At 52.1% G+C, this 20,151-nt stretch overlaps 2 protein-coding genes across 5 annotated transcripts in view; both read right to left on the bottom strand.

Annotated features, from left to right (window-relative positions):
* Positions 1–13,304, bottom strand: part of LOC144768719 (up-regulator of cell proliferation-like) — a 583,220-nt gene extending 569,916 nt beyond the window's left edge. For all 4 annotated transcript variants that reach the window (XM_078652593.1, XM_078652591.1, XM_078652592.1 and 1 more), the window contains exon 1: positions 13,179–13,304. The gene's annotated coding sequence lies outside the window, so the exon portion shown is untranslated. The remainder of the gene's footprint in view (positions 1–13,178) is intronic.
* A 503-nt stretch (positions 13,305–13,807) lies between these two features.
* Positions 13,808–18,808, bottom strand: LOC144766859 (uncharacterized). Its single transcript, XM_078650573.1, has 2 exons — positions 18,349–18,808; positions 13,808–14,785 (listed from the first exon to the last, which is right to left on the bottom strand). The coding sequence occupies exons 1-2, from the start codon at positions 18,617–18,619 to the stop codon at positions 14,136–14,138; spliced, it is 921 nt and encodes a 306-aa protein (XP_078506699.1). The 5' UTR covers positions 18,620–18,808; the 3' UTR covers positions 13,808–14,135.
* Between the last annotated feature and the right edge of the window lie 1,343 nt (positions 18,809–20,151).

Raw genomic sequence — 20,151 nt, forward strand, 5'->3', positions numbered from 1 at the left:
CCACGCCCATCCACCCGTGAACCCATCCAGCACTGACCACACCCACCCACCCTTCAACCCATCCAGCACTGACAACGCCCATCCACCCACCCTTCAACCCATCCAACACTGACCCACGCTCATCCACCCACTCTTGAACCCGTCCAACACTGACCCACACCCACCCATCCACCTGTCCAATAATGACCCACGCCCATCCACCCACCCAATACTGACCCACGCTCATCCACCCACCCTTCAACCTGTCCAACACTGACCAACGCCTATCCACCCACCCTTCAACCCGTCCAACACTGCCTTGCTGCCTTCCATGTCTGCTTCGCACCCACCACATCTCTGTTAATGCTCTTGCTTGATCCTTCTCAAAGGGCATGCAGGGTGGAATTATTCTGGTCCTGCCGCTGATACATGAAATGTGACCGGCTGCTGAGTGTACTTTCTGATGTTTGTAACCTTGCAGCTTGTGTGCTGCATGGCTAAACCCTTATAAGATCCCAAAGGCGCGATCTACTGGCTATGCCAATGCTAGTTTAAGAATAGATATCTGTCTAGAATAGAGTGTGTTATTCCCGCCAACAGACGGATCAGCCATTTTTAGCAGATGTACACTGAGGTGGTTACAGTACAAACTTACACACCCTGGAAACCCAGCACTGAGTGGCTCTTGCTATGTTTTAGGGAGGACGAAGTCCAGAAAGCGATTGTGGCCGGTTCAGCCCAAAAAGCCCAGGCCCAATGGAGTACCTGTGGATCTTTATTAGTCGAACACTGGGACTTGAGCATAGATCCCAACGAGGGTTTTCAATGCTGCTACAAGGGTTGGCCCACCTCACTCTTGGTTTATGGCGGTGATTTGACCTATTTACGAAAAGGTTGCCAGGGACGATCCTGCATGCTACCGTCCAATCTCCCTATTAGACTCGGCAGCCAAATTAATGGGAAAGGAAATTTGGGACCGCCTAAGCAATTAGTTAGCAGCAAGCAATGTGTTGTCGGATTTGCAATTTGGTTTTTAGAAACGGCATGGGAACAGTGGACCAATGCATGAATTTACTTATGATGATCAGCAAATAAACTTTTGCCAAAAAAGGTCATATGTTCATGGCATTCACGGACCTAATGTCCACTTTCAATAGAGTAAACAGGTCCAAACTATGGCCCTTATTGTTAGAAATAGGCATGGATGCCGACTTGGTGGCCTTCCTGCATTGGTGTTAACTTAATTTAACTGCCTCTGCGATGTATAATGAAAATGGCTCTAACTAAATCATGGAAGGTCAAGAGGGGATTGAGGCAGGGGTGTATTTTGGCTCCAGTTTTTTTCACACTCTATATTAATAATCTGGGGGCTATCCTATCCAACGCCTGCAAGGATACTCCTAGAATAGGCGCAAAAGCCATCCCTGCCCACTTATATGCCGACAATGCAGTTTTACTTGCCAGAATACCTATAGGGCTGAAACGTCTTGTTAATACTTTTATTGATTTAATGGTCACTCTCGACCTTTCTATCAGTTTTTCAAAATACCACATAATGTCATCTGGTAATATAAAGCGTGAAAAACGATCACTTCTATTTAAAGGTGGGGAATTGACTAATGTTGCAAACTTTCCATACTTGGGTGTTCTTTTTGACGAAAAAGTGTCTTGGGTGGCCCAGTGAACACTCAAGAAAAATACCCTAGCAAGAGCAGCGGGAGAAACACTCGATTTTGCCAGGAGACTAGAGAGCAAACCCTTATTACCATTATTGAAGGTTTTCAACGAGAAATGCGTCCCTATGACAATGTCTGGTAGTGAAGTCTGGGGCTACAAGGAGGTCAATGAGTTGCAAGAGGCCGAAAATAAATATCTAAGGAAACTTCTAGCTGTCCCTCTGAGTACCCCTGCTTTTATGGTGCATGAAGAATTAAAGAAGGGTGATAGTTCAGATTGCATAGCAGTGGCCACCATAATATGGTGGCTAAAAATATGATCTAGACCCATACCCTGCCTAAATCAAATTATATTAGAAGACTATGAAATTAGACAGAGCTACAGACATTCCCTGGTTAGGTTACGTCTCACAACAGGTCACGGAATTAGGGTGCCCTGAACTTTTTAATCACCCTAGACAGCTACACCTTTGAGAGGTGAAAGACATTAAGAGACCATTTTTAACCAGAAGAAGGCAGGAAAGGGAAAATAATGAACTTATATAGACATTATATGATAATAAGCCCTGGGATTTTAGATGAACCCTTTTGTTTTTTTATTAATAATTTGCATCGGCATGACTTGGCACGTCAGGATGGCGGTCGCACTCAAAGAGTGCTCCTGGACCCCTCTGTCATCCGCCCAAGATCCGCCCGTCCTTGCGTCTCATCCAAGCCTTGCAGCTCAGTGCCATTTCCTCACCGCATTGGCGAACGTTGATTTCCAGCTGCAAAAAGCCCCGTAGCCCTGCGATTCCGAGAAAGGCGCCGGCGAGGTGCTCTCGCCTACAAGATGGTAGTCTACGTGCCCTGAATCGTGGCACACGCACTCCCCGGAGGGTGCAGCCCACATCCCTATCCCTGTGGCTGTGATTGCAGGAGTGGCCTGTAGAGCTAAGGTGAGGCACCCCTCAGGCGCACCGTAGGCCTCCTTAGATCGAGCTGGTGCTTGGCCACCACCTGACGCCGGCCTGAGGCTCCCTCTCCCAGTTGGCCCTGACCCTGCCTTGGCGGCCTGTTGCCGGGGCTTTCCCGCCTAGCCCCTGACGTGAGGCCCGGCCTGAATGGAGCGTGGCCCGAGTGCGAGCGGAGGAGGCCTGAGACGGCCGAGTCTGGTCCGTTGGCTCCCGTGTGGCAGCCGACATTTCGGGCAGCGGGGAAAACGTCTGCTGCCAGTTAAGATCCAGCTGCAACCGGCGACCTGTGGTTCCCCGTCTTCCAAGAGAGGCCGTCCGACACCCGATGTGCACAGGCCTGGAGACCCGGTGAGTGCACTAGCAGTAGGGGAGGCTGGGACTGCGCAGAGAGGTGCCTCCCCCCCCCCGCATGCTCTGAGCTGCCTGCTGGGAGGTGGAATCGGCTGCTGGGTCGTGCAGCGCAGGGTCCTGGGCCCCCTCCACCACTCCTGCTTACCTGTCCTGGCCTGCGGTGCTGCTTTGGTCCCCGCTGGACCCAATAATTGCAAAAAACACAGTTGATGGACAGAATGTAGAACAATGTCATACATTCACCCCAGTACAAGGATCTGGGCCTAAATCCATCGTTTTTTTGCACTCCACACCACCCTGGTTTAGACACTGGCTATATGCAAATCAGCTCTGACCCTGTGCCTCATGGGAACAGTCCAGTCCGAACTACCAAGCCATGTCTTTCCCAGACCGGAATCAAGCATCCAAGGACCGGTTTCTGGCTATCAGCCTTCATCAGCCTGGATAGCATGACTCCAGTGGTGTGGAGAGCCTGGGACTCACGTCTGAGCATCCCCAGCCCACTCGGGGTGAAATTGCAAAGTTCGGGCTGGACTGTTCCCACGAGGCACAGGGTCAGACTGATTTGCATATAGCCATGTCTGAACTGGGGTGGCTGAGTGAACTAAAGAATGGTGATGGATTAAACCCAGATCAGTTGACTGGGGGTGAGTGTTTGATTTGCTCAAACGCTCCGTCCATCATCCCCTTTTGTATCGCTTTGTTCGCCCCAAGTGTGGCAGGGTATGCTCAGACGTGAGTCCCTTGTTCACTTGGCCACTGGATTCAAGATAGCCTGGCTGATGAGGATTATGAATCCGAAACCGGTCCCAGGATGCTTGTTTCCGGTCCAGGGAAGACATGGCTTGGCAGTTCGGGCTAGACTGTTCCCACGAGGCACAGGGTCAGACTGATTTGCATATAGCCATGTCTGAACTGGGGTGGCTGAGTGAACTAAAGAATGGTGATGGATTAAACCCAGATCAGTTGACTGGGGGTGAGTGTTTGATTTGTTCAAACGCTCCGTCCATCATCCCCTTTTGTATCGCTTTGGACCCAATAATTGAGCACAAGCCGCTGACCTGAGGGCCTCGGACCCACCTCTGGTGTGGGGACCACCTGGAGAGGGAGTGGAGCAGGTCGCGAGCCGAACGGCGTCCTGAGGGAGGACCCACTCCACACAACCCCGTCTCTGCCTGGCTCCTGTGGCCCTAGTGGCGGATCACTGGCCCTCCATTCCAGGGACCCTGCTGTATCCCTCAAGGACCTGGCTCCTGTACTGCTGGTGGGGCGCTGCCGGAGAAGGGAGTGGAAGTAGCTGCATCCCTTGCTGGCGTGAAGTCTGAGGACTTGGCCCTATGGACTGCTAACTTGGACGGTGGCAAGGGCTTGTGATTCGCCCCTTACCCTGTGGCTACTGTGGGTCGGAGAGTGTGCGATTGTGGTCTGTGACTGAAAGGCGCCTCCTGAAGGGATTCGGCCGTCGCCGCGGACGGCGAGGGGGGTGAGGACCTGCCTCTCCTCTGGCTGCCAACATTGCCCCTCATCCTGCTCAGGCCTTATGCAGGGATCTCCCCGCTTGGATTCGCGCAGGAGGGCCGAAGGGTTCTACTGGGGCGAGTCTCGGCCATCGATCGGGCGGCGAGGGGACAGGTAGCCGCTATCCCCTCTCTCTGCATCCTTCCTTTCTCCTCTCTTCCCCCCCCCGCCAATCTGCCTGAGGGCCGCTTGGCTCTCCCGCCCTGCTCAGTGCACACCATGGGTAGAGATCGGGGCCCCAAAATCCCAACCACGCAGACCAAAATGGACAGATTCACAACTACGGACCCTGGAGCGACCGGAGGAACGGCGGATACAGACACCCCCTACGCTACAGAATTGACCACTATCTTTCAAGCTATACACACCTCGCAATCCTCGGTGGAGGGCAAGATTGCGGGAGTCCGGGTCGATATGACCCTTATCCAGCAAGACCTCCACAATGCTACGTCCCGGATTAAGGAGGCAGAAACCTGCTTATCCACCAACTCAAGGACCAAGTTGCTCGCCTCCAGACGCATACCCAAGAGCTCCATCGACGGGCCGAAGATGCCGAAAACAGGTACCGACAAAACAACCTCCCCCTGGTGGGGTTTCAGGAGGGAGCGGAACAGGGCCGGGCGGCTGACTTCACCGAGCGCTGGCTGCGCTCATGGATGCCTGAAGGTTCCCTCTCCCAGTGGTTCGCGGTGGAGCGCGTGCATCGTTCTCTTGCACCCAAGCCACCACCAGGTGCACCCCATAGACCGATAATACTGCAGATCCTTAACTTCAGGGACCGGGACTCCATTCTGGCCAAAACCCGCAAGCAGCGACGCCTCCAATATGAGAGTCAAACGATCATGGTTTTCCCGGACTACACTCAAGAGGTTCAGGGCCAACGTCGCTCGTTTGGGGAGGTTAAGCAAAAGATGCACGCCCTCAACCTCCAATATAGGCTCCTCTTCCCGGCTCGCCTCCGGGTCATGTTTCAGAACAAGACCCTCTTCTTTGATTCCCCTGAGGAGGCCTGGGAATGGGTAACGGAGGAACACCCCACGCGGCTCAACACTGACACTCCATCGCCCCCTGGTGATGCCAGAGGTTCCCGCCGCGGCATGCCTGCCCCTAACCACAGCGTCACCGCTCTTGCAGGAGACGGGGACAGAAACAAACCCGTTAAGATTCACCATTGGGTCCCTCTTGTCATCCAACATCCAGAGCGCCTCCGGGAGAGCCCCGTGCTGGGCGGAGGGCTGGCTCTTCAGGCCGCTCGGACCCCAGGAACACCTCGCCTCACCCATCACTGTTGGATCTGGCATAAACAGACCTCTCCCATAGCCCGATTCTCCCCACAGGGCCTTCCTGAGCCTGCCAGGATCTTCTTGCTGCGACCAGTTCTGCACTCTTGAGGCTGCACCTAAACTTACAGTGCTCTACTTCCCGATGGACATTACCATTGAACATCCTGCTATGAGGAGGGGTCCTCCACGATTCTCCATTCTCAAGCGTTTTAGTTTGGTCTTCTTTGTGTTTCCTAGTTAGGGCGACAGATGCTTCAGTTCCTGAAGGATAGGGAAGGGGGAGGGGGGGAACCACTGTCCCAGTTCTTTGGTTGTTTTCTCTGTTTAATGCACTAACATTCCTTTCCAGCAGCAGAGCAAGCGCATTGAAATCCAGCACTGTAGTATTCACCCACTACCTCGTACAAATGCACTGCTTCATCCACACCTACTACCCACACTAGAAGACCGATTGTCTGTCCACTCTCCCTATGTCTGACAAGTATGCCGGGCGGCATTGCTCCACATAATGTCCTGGAATGTTAATGGCTTACTAGATAAGGTCAAGCGCACAGCGGTCCTTCGATATGCCCAGCGCCACGCCGTAGACATCCTGCTGCTCCAAGACACCCACCTAGTAGGCAATCACTGTCCTTTTCTGGCACGATACGGCTATGGCGGAGTCTCGCACTCCAGTTTTACTCGGGGCTCGAGAGGGATGGCCGTCCTGGTGCGGCGTGCCCTACCATACGTGGTGCGATGGGTGACTCATGATCCTCAGGGCTGCTTCGTCATCTGGGAGGGGAGCCTTAGGGACCGACCTCTGAACCTGCTCAATGTATACTCTCCCCCCTCCCTGCTGACCTCCACACTTCAGCGTCTCACCACCCTGGGTGCTGCTTTGCCCCAAGGGATGACCATCATTGGGGGTGACTTCAATGCGGTTATGGACCCTGACCTTGACACTGCTAAGGCCCCCTAAACCTCTAGCATAATGCACTTTAATCTCCTAATGAGCTGGGCCGCCGCTCAAGGCCTCGGGATGCTTGGAGACTTTGGCACCCGACGACTCGATTTTACACCCACACATCGGCATCCCATTACATGCATGCCCGAATAGACTAAGTTTTCATGCCAGCCCTGGACTGCCGAGCAATTCGAGATATCGCTATCCTCCCCAGGGGTTTATCGGACCACTGTCCAGTGGGGATCCGGCTGGGTAACCTCCCTGACTCCTCGCACCCGATCTGGCGGTTAGACGCCTGGTTTCTCCAGGACAAGACATTTAGAGACCAAGTGGGATACGAGCTTCACCAGTACTTCATCACCAACCAGGCCTCGTTTCCTTCTCCTGGCACCCTATGGGAGGCTGGTAAGGCCACCATTCGGGTCTTCGCCAAAGACCAGCTCAAACTCCAGCGTGTGAAGCAGGACTCCCGACTCGCGCTCCTGGAGGCCCAGGCTGTCCTACTTGAGACCCAGCCTCCGGAGGAGAGAACTGCAGCCCAAGATAGGAGGCTATCGTTCCTAAGGGATGAGATTAAGCAAGCCTCCCTGGAGGCCGCTAAGTTGTTGTGGAGGTCCTCTGTGGCCCGAGTGTACAGATCGGGAGATAAGAATGGGAAACTCCTCCACCGTCTGGCCACATATCCTATGGCCAATCGTATTATTCCCGAGGTGTTTGATTTGAACAGAGTGACCCAGCGAACCCCAGTGGCAGTGGCCCAGTGTTTTGCCACATACTATGCCAACCTTTACTCTGCAAGGCCTCCCAGTCTCTCACTCCCGGAGCTCCATCGGCACGAACGGTTCCCTCTTCGGCGACTCAGCTAATCAGAGGCCGAGGAGCTGGACGCCCTGGTCACTCCAAAGATCAACAATGCCATATCGCGCATGGCTGCCGGTAAGACGCCAGGGCCAGATGGACTCCCACAGGAGTTCTACAGAGACACGCTGGTTCCCCACCTCCTAGAAGTAGATCAGGAGGCGGTTGATCGCGGCTCATTCCGCCCCAAGACGGACACAGCCACCATCATGGTGATCCCCAAGTCTCAACCTCCGTCGTAGCATTGTCTTGACTACCGCCCCATCTCTCTTATAAATTCGGAGCTTAAAATATTTGCTTCTGTCCAGACTAATCGCATGAGACTGTACCTGGCCAAGCTGGTTCACCCCGAACACTGCAGATTTATGCCCGTCCAGGGAACTAGACACTGCCTTAGACGCCTCCACCTGGCTTTAGCAAACCGGCAACAGCTGACCCAATACTTATCCCTTCTTCTCGTGGATTTCGAGAAAGCATTTGATTCGGTGGGCTGGCGATATCTAGAGGCGGTGTTGACCGAAATGGGGTTCGGTCCGCCTTCCGCAGCCTGGTCAAGACATTATACTGTAAGCCGCGGGCTCGGGTACTAGTCAATGGAGCCCTGTCCTACCCCTTTGCCGTCAGAAGAGGCACGAGGCAGGGATGTCCCCTCTCGCCCCTCCTCCGCATTGGCGATGGAACTCTTTGCCAGGCTAGTTAGAGCGGACGTACTCATCATGGGATGGCGGTGGCCGGGCTTAGAGGGGGACAAGATCGCCCTATACGCAGACGATGTTCTGCTATTTTTAGCAGATCCAGCCCAATCGGGACCCCAGTGTCTCCAGGCCCTGAGCCTTTTTAAACAAAAATCCGCCTGCGCTTGAATGCAACTAAATCTGTTCTGGTCCCCCTTCACCTCTCGAGGGAGTGCTTTGACTGGCAGTCGATACCTCTCCGGCGTCACTCCTTTAAATACCTGGGGATCTGGGTCGCCCTCCTCCACGACTTCACCTGGTCACTCAATGTCACCCCGCTGGTGAAAAAGGTTTGTGTTGACCTCCTCAAATGGCAGACTCTGCCATTGAAACCCATGGGCAGAATAGCTCTATTCTGCCTAGATTCCTTTACATGCTCCAGAAATCAAACCTCTCCTTCTCCCGCGCATTGTTCTGCGAGATGGACAGCTTGGCTATCAAATTCTTATGGGGAGGTCGAAGGCCTCGGCTGGCCCTCGCCCAGTGCCGGATTCCGCCCTTCGATGGAGGTCTGGGGATGACTAATCTATACCTCTCTACCTAGATACACAGCTCCTCACTTTGCATGACTGGTTTAATGGGAGGATGGTCCGGCCCGGCATACCGCCTGGAACTGTACACCCTGGGCCTACACAACATTCAGGGGATGCTGTATGGGAACACCATTTCCTAAACTATGCCTGAGGTATACACGTGGGGTGCTTTTGGCCTGGCAGGTTTCTCTGTGCCATATCCGCTGGTCAGGTAAACTTACCCAATGTACCCCATTGTGGAGGGACACTCAGCTCCAGGAGGTCACCAACCTCTCTGGTTTTGGGGCATGGGATCTCATTGGGATTTCACAACTGGGGGGATTTATGGAGTGGGAACCACATACGCACCTTCCAAGATTTTCAGACCAGATACTCCCTTCACACCTCACAGTTTAATTGGTACCTGCAGCTACACCACAGCCTCAATTCTCATATCTCAGAAGGCACCTCTCTGCCAGAATATAGCCCGCCTGAAGCACAGATCATGACCAGCGATTTGGGGAGTGGGGGTGGGGGGGGGGGGGGGGATCTCCTGTATCTATCGCTCCCTTACTAACAACACTCCCAAAACACTATTCCAACTCAGGGACAAATGGGAGGGATGGCTCGGGTACTTGGATGACGCCAACTGGAGAGACGCATTAATGGCTCCCAAAACAGTCAGAGGCTCGACACAACTTCGCCTGGTTCAGGTAGATTACCTCCATGCTGCTTATCTCACGCCGCTGCGCCTCCACCGAGCTGGGCTTCGGCCCAATGCACCTGTATCCGCTGCAGCAACTCACAAGCCGATTTCTATCACATGGTATGGCTCTGCTCGTAATTGCGCACTACTGCGAGTCAGTGACGGGAAAGCTTACTGAGGTTCTGGGATGAAAGGCTCCCCTTAACCCAACGAATTTGCTCCTGGGTATCACCAAGGGGTTGGATGGTTCCAGGGATGAAAAACTCTTTCTGAACACAGCACTGTTAGTGGCTAAAAGGGACATTGCGGCCAACTGGCTGAACTCAGCTGCGCCTGCCATGGCGCCCTGGCACAGGGGGGTACACTGGTGCGCAGCACAAGAACGACCCCTGTACAAGGCTCTAGGGGATGCCCGAAAAAGTTTCGCAGAGTGTGGGGTAAATGGGTCGGATGATAGAAGATTGATACTCTCACAGAACAACCAAGGACCAGGGTGGATACTGAGATGTATTTTCCTTGATGATCAACTCATTTGTTGGTGCTCTATTGCTACTTTTTTGCTCTGCACTGATAACTGTGTACAATGCTGGTATTGTTCTCTCTTGCTGGTTTCTCCAAATTAATAAAAAATGTGATTATCCCCAAAAAAATATTCATCATCGCTTTCTTTTAATCAGATTTAGATTTAATTGTATTAATTGGTGTCTCCCAGTTCCCAAGGGTTTCTCTAAGCCAGGGACCCTAAATCCTTGTTCCTGTGATGATTTTTCGGACCAAGATTTGTTGCACTTTATGTTTTTCTGTGGTTTTTATAGTGATTTACAGTCAAAATATATGTCACCTCTTAAAAATTGCTATTTTGCACCAGTAAGACCTGCCCCGATAGATCTGCAAATGCTGTCATTACCCCAGATATGTGATGGGGTTGCAGGTTTTCTAGCAGGGGCTGTACGCAGAAGAAAAAATGTAGAGGCGCCGTAGAAATGGGCTGGGTTTTGCTGTCCTGAAGGAAGAAATGTTTGTAAACTTACATGATGATCCTTTTTAACCTAGTATTGATTTTGTATAATATTCACTTTTATGAAAGTATTTGCTGATAATAGGTTTTATCGAGATGCACTAAAAACACATAAGGGCTAAGTAACGTTTTAGAAGTGTATATGTAAAGTAGCCCTGCTCTTTTTATTACTATGTAATCGTACTGTATTTCTGAGTAACTTTTTGTGTAAATGCACTTTTAAAAGGCCATACTGCTGCCGAACAAAGTTTTATTGATGATGATGATGTTAAAAATGAAATTTAGAACTGGAATAAGTGGTCCTTCGCATCACGAAGCTTCTAGTATCTCAACAATTTCACTTCAATTTGATAACTAAATGCTTTCTGCTCCTTAGTCTTTTTGCGCTCACATTTATTAAACATAATTACACCACCAGGATTGTGGAAAGTTACACATATTTATGAATTATAAGACCGCTACTAACACCCCAGGGAAAGAAAAATTCCAACTCAGGGACAAATGGGAGGGATGGCTCGGGTACTTGGATGACACCAACTGGAGAGACGCGTTAACGGCTTTGCCTGGTTCAGGTAGATTACCTCCATGCTGCTTATCTCACGCCGCTGCGCCTCCACCGAGCTGGGCTTCGGCCCAATGCACCTGTATCCGCTGCAGCAACTCACAAGCCGATTTCTATCACATGGTATGGCTCTGCTCGTAATTGCGCACTACTGGGAGTCAGTGACGGGAGAGCTTACTGAGGTTCTGGGATGAAAGGCTCCCCTTAACCCAACGAATTTGCTCCTGGGTATCACAAAGGGGTTGGATGGTTCCAGGGCTGAAAAACTCTTTCTGAACACAGCACTGATAGTGGCTAAAAGGGACATTGCGGCCAACTGGCTGAACTCAGCTGTGCCCGCCATGGCGCCCTGGCACAGGGGGGTAGACTGGTGCGCAGCACAAGAACGACCCCTGTACGAGGCTATAGGGGATGCCCGAAAAATGTTGCGCATAATGTGGGGTAAATGGGTCGGATGATAGAAGATTGATACTCTCACAGAACAACCAAGGACCGGGGTGGACACTGAGATGTATTTTCCTTGATGATCAACTCATATGTTGGTGCTCTATTGCTACTTTTTTGCTCTGCACTGATAACTGTGTACAATGCTGGTATTGTTCTCTCTTGCTGGTTTCTCCAAATTAATAAAAATGTGATTATCCCCAAAAAAAATGTTCATCATCGCTTTCTTTTAATCAGATTTAGATTTCATTGTATTCATTGGTGTCTCCCAGTTCCCAAGGGTTTCTCTAAGCCAGGGACCCTAAATCCTTGTTCCTGTGATGATTTTTCGGACCAAGATTTGTTGTACTTTGTTTTTCTGTGGTTTTTATAGTGATTTACAGTCAAAATATATCTCACCTCTTAAAAATTGCTATTTTGCACCAGTAAGACCTGCCCCGATAGATCTGCAAATGCGGTCATCACCCCGGATATGTGATGGGTTTGCAGGTTTTCTAGCAGGGGCTGTACGCAGAAGAAAAAATGTAGAGGCGCCGTAGAAATGGGCTGGGTTTTGCTGTCCTGAAGGAAGAAATGTTTGTAAACTTACATGATGATCCTCTTTTTAACCTAGTATTGATTTTGTATAATATTCACTTTTATGAAAGTATTTGCTGATAATAGGTTTTATCGTGATGCACTAAAAACACATAAGGGCTAAGTAACGTTTTAAAAGTGTATATGTAAAGTAGCCCTGCTCTTTATTACTATGTAATCGTACTGTATTTCTGAGTAACTTTTTGTGTAAATGCACTTTTAAAAGGCCATACTGCTGCCGAACAAAGTTTTATTGATGATGATGAGGTTAAAAATGAAATCTAGAACTGGAATAAGTGGTCCTTCGCATCACGAAGCTTCTAGTATCTCAACAATTTCACTTCAATTTGATAACTAAATGCTTTCTGCTCCTTAGTCTTTTTGCGCTCACAGTTATTAAACATAATTACACCACCAGGATTGTGGAAAGTTACACATATTTATGAATTATAAGACCGCTAAAAACACCCCAGGGAAAGAAAAATCATTTAACTAAAAAGAAACGAGTAAATTGTTCATATTATATGCAGCAATAAGGGACCATAAAAGTCCTTTCGAAACAAAATATTTGTAATGGGACACGCCGTGCGTAGGGACTCATCTTGTATAATGTACCCAATCGGCTGCAATCTTCAGTTGCTTCCGTCGAATCAACTTGAATCACGGGCCTGATAATGATTTTTAAAGAGATAAGACTGGATATATTGAAGACTGGATATATTGAATACCGATCTACATGGGGAGAATCTGGCAACCCCATCCATAAACCCTCCTACACAAGAACCGAACGAAGGAATCAGCACTTTTGTAAATAAAACCCTCAATCGTCAATTCGTTTTAAAAAGGAACAATTCGAGAAACTGCTCTAAACAATAACCATGGAAGTTTCGAGAAAGTATGTAGCCAATTAAGAAGGCCACGCGGATTCGAAAGGCCCTGCGGCAGCTCGCCCATTCCCGGAGTGAAGATCTCACGGAGTCGCCAGTCTACTCGGTCTGACTATGTAATTTACATTTAAAAAAAAAACACACTGGAGCCAAACAGAAAAACATCACGCACCTAATCACCGCTCCTGTCGGGCCTGCAGCAAGTTCGGGTCGTCCGGCGGCCGCGGGAGCCTGGCGGATGTGAAAGTAAAAGCAGAATGACCGAAGAAGAGCATCCCCCGGCGGCGCCCGAGGGTACAGCCTTCGCGCAAGAAAACATTGTCCACACCTTCTTTTAGGAGCAAGAAAGGCCACTTTTATTTTAGGACAGGTGCATCATCAATATCATAAACATATTCATTATTTATTTATTATTTACATAATTCAACTCTACAGTGAGCCTACGAAACCTAAATCCCAAAACCCCGAACAAACTCCTGCCTACTAACCCTAGCCTACCCAACGCTACCCTTCAGGATGGCCAACCCGCTCCAGGCTGCCCACCCCCACTAACAAAAACCCGCCTACAAAAGAACAAAGGCACCCATCCTAACAGTGGCAAACCTACCTAAACTAAACAGTGCCTAGAGCACCGCAAAATAACAAGCCCAGAAATAAATAAAGAAAAAGAAAAAAGAGGGAGGGTGGGTGGGGCAAAACAACCTCCCTTCACGCCTCCCGCCACGCAGTTACTAATCCCCGCCTGACTTCCCCTTTTCCCTCTCTGCTAATCAGCCCCCCACCTGTAGAATGTTCCTCGCGCGAACCTGCCCAGGGAGAGACCGGCTCGCGCCTGGCTCTCCCTGGGTCCCCCCTCGCGCAAGAAAACATTGTCCACACCTTCTTTTAGGAGCAAGAAAGGCCACTTTTATTTTAGGACAGGTGCATCATCAATATCATAAACATATTCATTATTTATTTATTATTTACATAATTCAACTCTACAGTGAGCCTACGAAACCTAAATCCCAAAACCCCGAACAAACTCCTGCCTACTAACCCTAGCCTACCCAACGCTACCCTTCAGGATGGCCAACCCGCTCCAGGCTGCCCACCCCCACTAACAAAAACCCGCCACCCAGGAAAACCTTTAGCGTTTTCCTGCCCCACCTAAAGGAAAGGAAGGAGCACACCACAACTGTACTTGAAGAACCTTGCTAATCAAGTCCCTGAGTTCAAGGAGGTAAAAAGAGAGGCCCAAAGCTGAGAGATGCACACCGTCCTCACAAAATAAATGATGTTCAGATACTTGTAAATGATAATGGTTCAAACTGTATATCCCCCAATGTTGACAAAAAAGGCGCATTGTCCTGTTCACTTTCCGTCTAGCCTTTTCCAGGGCAGAATGGGTCCGTGCCCCACGCCAGTGCAAACGGGGCACAAACTCAGTCCATATGAGCATGGTGCTCTCCCATGTGGTTCGGATGATTTCCAGGTCCTGCTTCATTAATTTTAACAAGGTCAGCCCAGAGAGAGAAACCAAGTCATTCTCTCCCAAATGTAGCACCAGGAGATCCGGAGGGCCCCCCAAACACTGCGAAACCAAAGCAGCCAAGGCGGGAAAAAGCCCACCCCAGCGCATTCCCCCTGTTCCATGCCATGAGACTTCATGTGTCATACTGTTCAGACCAAGCGATCTCCCACAAAGCTGGCTGGCAGCGGCTAAAGCTGCTCTTTTAATGAAAGAGTGCCCCAGTATCCACACCCTCCTTTTGCATCCGGCGACTGATAGCCAGGGACCTAGGAGAGAAAGAAATGTTAGACCAGCCAAAAATGCACTATTTCCTCACATACTTTTCACAACACTTGGAACGCCAACGACCAATGCGTCTGATCTGGGACCAGTCCCACCCCAGGCGGGCGGCCTCCGTCGCCGCACCAATTCTGAAGGAATGGGTACCAAACTGAACAGGGTCCTTCCCCAAACGCAGCAAGACCTTGCGTAATACAGCCAACAATTGAGATGCAACTATGGGACTACCATCTGCATGACAAAATATGGACCCCTGGAGAAAATGCGGAGAGGACACAAACACTTCCCATTCCCCAACCGGGCAACATGCAGAGACCCCACTCCTACCAAGGAACACCCACTTACCCCTCCCCATCTGGTCGGTTTTGGATGCCCGCAGCCAAAGTCGCACTCTGTCACTTTCCAACACCACCTCACCGCTGGTCATACCTACCCTGCCCCGCAACCCCAGCAACTCTGATGCCCGAAATGCCCCAAAGAACAACCACACAAAACACAAACGAAATTTGGCACACTCAAAAGCATCATGACAACACACCTCCAGTTCCAGCAACATCAACTGGAGCAATTCAAACGTCACAGGCTGCCGGAGCTGCTGACCCCCAGCCCGGAGCCTGGCCAAACCTTTCAACAATTTACGAACCAACACCCCCCCAACCGGATCCCTCCCCCACCAAAGCTGTCCATAAAAAGAAACCCCAGCCAATTTACCCGAAATGGTAGTGGGCGACAGGCCTTTGTCCGCCAGATGTAAAACAAACTGCAAGATGCATTGTTCATCAGACCAACCAGCCCTGAACGGCCCCATCGAAACATTACAAAACTGCAGAAACTCAGACCAGGCTTTCACATAACCCCGCCTGGTGGATTCAGCCACAGAATTTTCCACCAAGTGGTGAACCCTCAATCCCCCAGGTCCCATACGTACTGTGGGATCGCTGTTGGTGCCAGGTCCGCCCCAGGAGCTAACTTGCGGAACTCGGACCACTGAAAGCGAGACAAAGAGTCAGCGATGCAATTAGAAGTACCAGGAACATGCCGCGCTTTAAAGACAATATTCAGTTGCAGACACCGCAGCATGAATGCGCGCAGGAGCCGCAAAAACCCGCAAATCGCGAGCCTTTTGGTGATTGACAAGGTGTACTACAGCCAAATTGTCCACGTGAAACAAGATGGAACGATTCTGAAACTCATCCCCCCATAGGTGCAAAGCAACCAGCAGCGGGAAGAGCTCCAGAAACGCAATGCTGCGACCCTGATCCTTCCAGTGCGCCGGCCAGCCGGCCGCGCACCATCGACCTTCCCAAAATATTCCGAATCCGTGAGCCCCTGACGCATCAGTGAACAACTGTACTTGCCACACCATGTCCTCATCCGCAAAAAACAAGGACACGCCATTAAAGTCTTGCAGAAAACGAAGCCAGACAGTCAAATCGGCACGCACAGCGGTGGTAATGCGCACCCTATGATGGGGAAGGCTTGCTCCGGACATGGACAGACCCAGACGTCTGCAGAACGTCCTGCCCGCCCGAACAACCCGGCAAGCAAAATTGAGATAACCCAACAACTTCTGAACAGTTTTCAAAACCACTTTCCGCTCCCCCAACACCAGATGTATGAAAGCAGACATTTCCTTCACTTTAGCCACAGGCAGTCTCGCCATCATAGACAGAGTATCAATTTCGATCCCCAAAAAAGTCAGGGACGTACAGGGACCCTCTGTCTTGTCCGGCGCCAAGGGGACACCCAATTCCTCCGCTAGAGCCTGAAAGATGTTCAAGGCCGACTGACACTGCCCAGAGCAACCCTCCCCAATGAAAAGAAAATCATCAAGGTAATGACAGACCAACGCGTGGCCACTAACAAAAGTGAATCGCCACTGTAGGAAGGTACTGAAAGTTTCAAACAGGGAGCATGACACTGAACAGCCCATGGGCAACACCCGATCCACGTAGAAACTACCATCAAAATGCATTCCTAACAGACTGAAATCCCAAGGATGAATGGGCAATAGCCGGAAAGCCGACTGAATGTCGCTCTTCGCCAGCAAAGCCCCAACACCAGCCGTGCGCACGAGCCGCAAGGCATCGTCCACCGAAGCATAATTGACAGTTGAGTCAGCTGGATCAATAAAGTCATTGATTGATGAACCCTCGGGCCAGGACAGGTGATGGATAAGACGAAACTCCCCTTCCGCCTTCTTGGGCACCACACCCAGGGGTGATACAATCAAGTCAGGCAGGGGACAATCCACAAAAGGACCAGCAATCCTACCAGCCGCAAGCTCTGCATCCAGTTTCTTCCGCACCACATGTGGACTCTCCTTCGCAGACTTCAAATTGTCCGACCACCTGCCCACCCTGGGTCCCTGATACCCAATCCGAAACCCAATTTTGAAACCCCAAGACAAAATCTTAGCGGCCTCAAAATCCGGATAATCCACCAGCCAGAGATCGAGAACCTCCTGCCTAATAGGAGTAGGGGCCCTTGTAAACAGACTGATGTTGCTGCCCCCTGCCCCCAGAACCCCGTCCCTGATCACCCCATCTCTGGCCGGGAAAACACTGGGTGAGGGCATGCTTCCCTCCACACTGCGAACACTCATGTTTATACCTGCAAGCGGGTCTGTTACAGGAACCCCTGTTAAAATGCCAGCAAGTGCCGGAAGCGGCCGATTGACCTCTGCCCCAAACCCCCGCCCCAGATTGAGCGGGGCGAGCTGAAAAGGGCCGATAAAACACAGGCTGCCCGCTAGCTGTGTGGGTCGTAGCAGGAGGGTTTGCCGATGCCATCCATTGCAACCATAACTCAGAGTCAACCGCACCCCACGAACGCTCAGGGAAAGCGGCCATGCGCGCCCTAAATTCGTCATCGTAGGACAACCAAGCAAAGCCGCCAAAATAACTGTGAGCCTTGCGGATGACATCTGCATATTTAAACATATCTATTGCTTTCTCAGGATGACGTTGACAGTAAACGCTGGCATAAATGAGAAAGGCCGAAGTCCAGTTCTCTATAGACCTCGGAACACGAGGCCTCCGAGCCAATTCTAATTCCTCCTCTTTCGACCCTTCTTTTGCCTGGACATCCCTGTGGAGAAGTCGAAAAACATCCACAAAAGCCCCAGACCAGATCAGAGTCTTCGTTTTTTCGGACAAATGGGACCCCAAGGGCATCCCCACCCCAGAATAAGGCAACTTTTTCGGTAGGATACTATCCTCCGCTACCCGAGTGGCAGCCACCCCGCCATCCCCCGATATAGAAACTTCTTTTGCCACTTGTACAGTAGAAACATTCGAAAATACGGGCCGCTCAAGCCTCGGTGCCAGAGCGACTCGCTCAACCACAACCCCATCACCCGTACCACAAGATCTCGTACTCTTAACAGGGAGACTCTCCCTAGGTTGCATATTTGAAATTACGGGCCGCTCAAGCCTCGGTGCCAGAGCGACTCGCTCAACCACAACCCCATCACCCGTACCAACAGATCTTGTACTCTTAACCGGGAGACTCTCCCTAGGTTGCCACACTGACCACCACCCATTCTTACCTCTCGGTAACTGCTCCGACTGCTGGGCGACGGCCCCACGATCCCGCTGAGAAGGTCCAGACCACACTGCCCCTCGTACACCCGCAAGGTCCGCTCGAGACTCCTGCAAAACACGAGAAACAGCGGGTTGCCCTAACCCACCCCCCTGGGCCCGTGCTGCCAAAAACCCAACATCTGTCTCTCTCAATTCCCCTTCTTCCAAATCATCATCACGAAAACTCCCACAGAAAGCTTCATCAGAAAATGCAACCTGTTCACTCCCACTGGGCATAGCCCCATCACCAATACCCCCATCATAAAATTGCCAGTCGATGTTTTGAAAGCTATGTGCACTGAAAGCTGTAGAAGAGCCGTCCGCTCCAGACAGCCCCCCTGTAAGCCCACCACTGGAAACAGCCGTGTGGACAGTTCCCGGGCCCGTAGAAACAGCCAACAGCCGCCCAGCCGAAGGCGCAGAGTGAAAACTGCGGCCGCTCAAGCCAGACGAGGAAACAGCCCCTAAAACATCACCCCCAACATGAGAACCGCACTCACCCCCCGACGCCAGCCCAAATCCACCCACCGACCCAGCCTCAGGACCACCCAGAAGCCCACCCGGGCAGCCCCTGGGGACCGGGAACAGAGACTGACCAGTGGCCGGGGGCGCCCCTTTGCGCAGCATGCCCTTACCCCCCAAGGTCATGGACTTAGGGGTGGGGGGGGGCCGGGGGCAAGGAGCACCAGTTACAACAGCCTCGGGGGCCGTGGGATGCGGCGTGGCATGTGTAGCACCCACCTGGACCACAGCAGGAGCCGGGGGCGGGGCCTCAGGGGGGGGGCGCAAAGGCATCGCAACCCGGGAGTGCCCAGCATCAATGAGAACCGAGTGAGGGGGGCCAACAACGTGGGGGGGGGCAGAGACAGGCCCCGACACGGCCGGTGATAGCAGGTAACACTGCCCATTGATCCATAAACATGGAGGGCCCCCAGCCGGCAAAGGCGGCACAGAGGACAGGGGGGCAAGAGACACCACAGCAGTGGGGGGGGCGTGCGCGCGCCCATGCGGCTCTGCGCTGCGCCCTCGCTTGGGCCTGGGCCCCGCCTGCTGCTTCCCCGACGACCCAGCAGCGAGACCGCCTGGACGCGGTGTCAAGCGGCCCGCAGAACGCCCCCGCCTCCCCCCGGGCGCCCCTCGTGAACAAGCAGGTAAAAAAGGGGCTTCACATACCTGCTGGAGGGCGCCCGGGTCACACGGCGGGGGTCCTGCCTCCTCGGCATGCAGAACAAGCCCAGGCCCATCGACCGACATGGCCGCCTCGCCGTCGTCGTCGTCCTCAGGGCCCGGCGACAGACACGCCTCCACCGCCCTGGCGACGCCCTCCGCAGCTTTGCGAGGGGGGCGGGACAAGCCGACCCACGCCTCCTCCGGGACGCCGGGCATCAACAAATCCTCCCGCCCTGCTGCACAGAGGAGTTGGACCGCCCGCCTGACCTCCGCCGCTTCTTCCATGACCCAGGTACCGCGCAAAACAACCTCCCTTCACGCCTCCCGCCACGCAGTTACTAATCCCCGCCTGACTTCCCCTTTTCCCTCTCTGCTAATCAGCCCCCCACCTGTAGAATGTTCCTCGCGCGAACCTGCCCAGGGAGAGACCGGCTCGCGCCTGGCTCTCCCTGGGTCCCCCCTTGAGGAGCGGGAAAAACAGATCAACAACTGCCCCACCCAACTCGAGGTACATCTTTTCCAGGCCCACCCCCGAATAATCTAAATAAAAAAATTAAGTTGAACTCGCACCAACCACGTACTACCGAATCCCGCCCGTA

The sequence above is a fragment of the Lissotriton helveticus genome, chromosome 7 (assembly GCF_964261635.1).
Source record: "Lissotriton helveticus chromosome 7, aLisHel1.1, whole genome shotgun sequence".
NCBI classification, from domain to species: domain Eukaryota; kingdom Metazoa; phylum Chordata; class Amphibia; order Caudata; family Salamandridae; genus Lissotriton; species Lissotriton helveticus.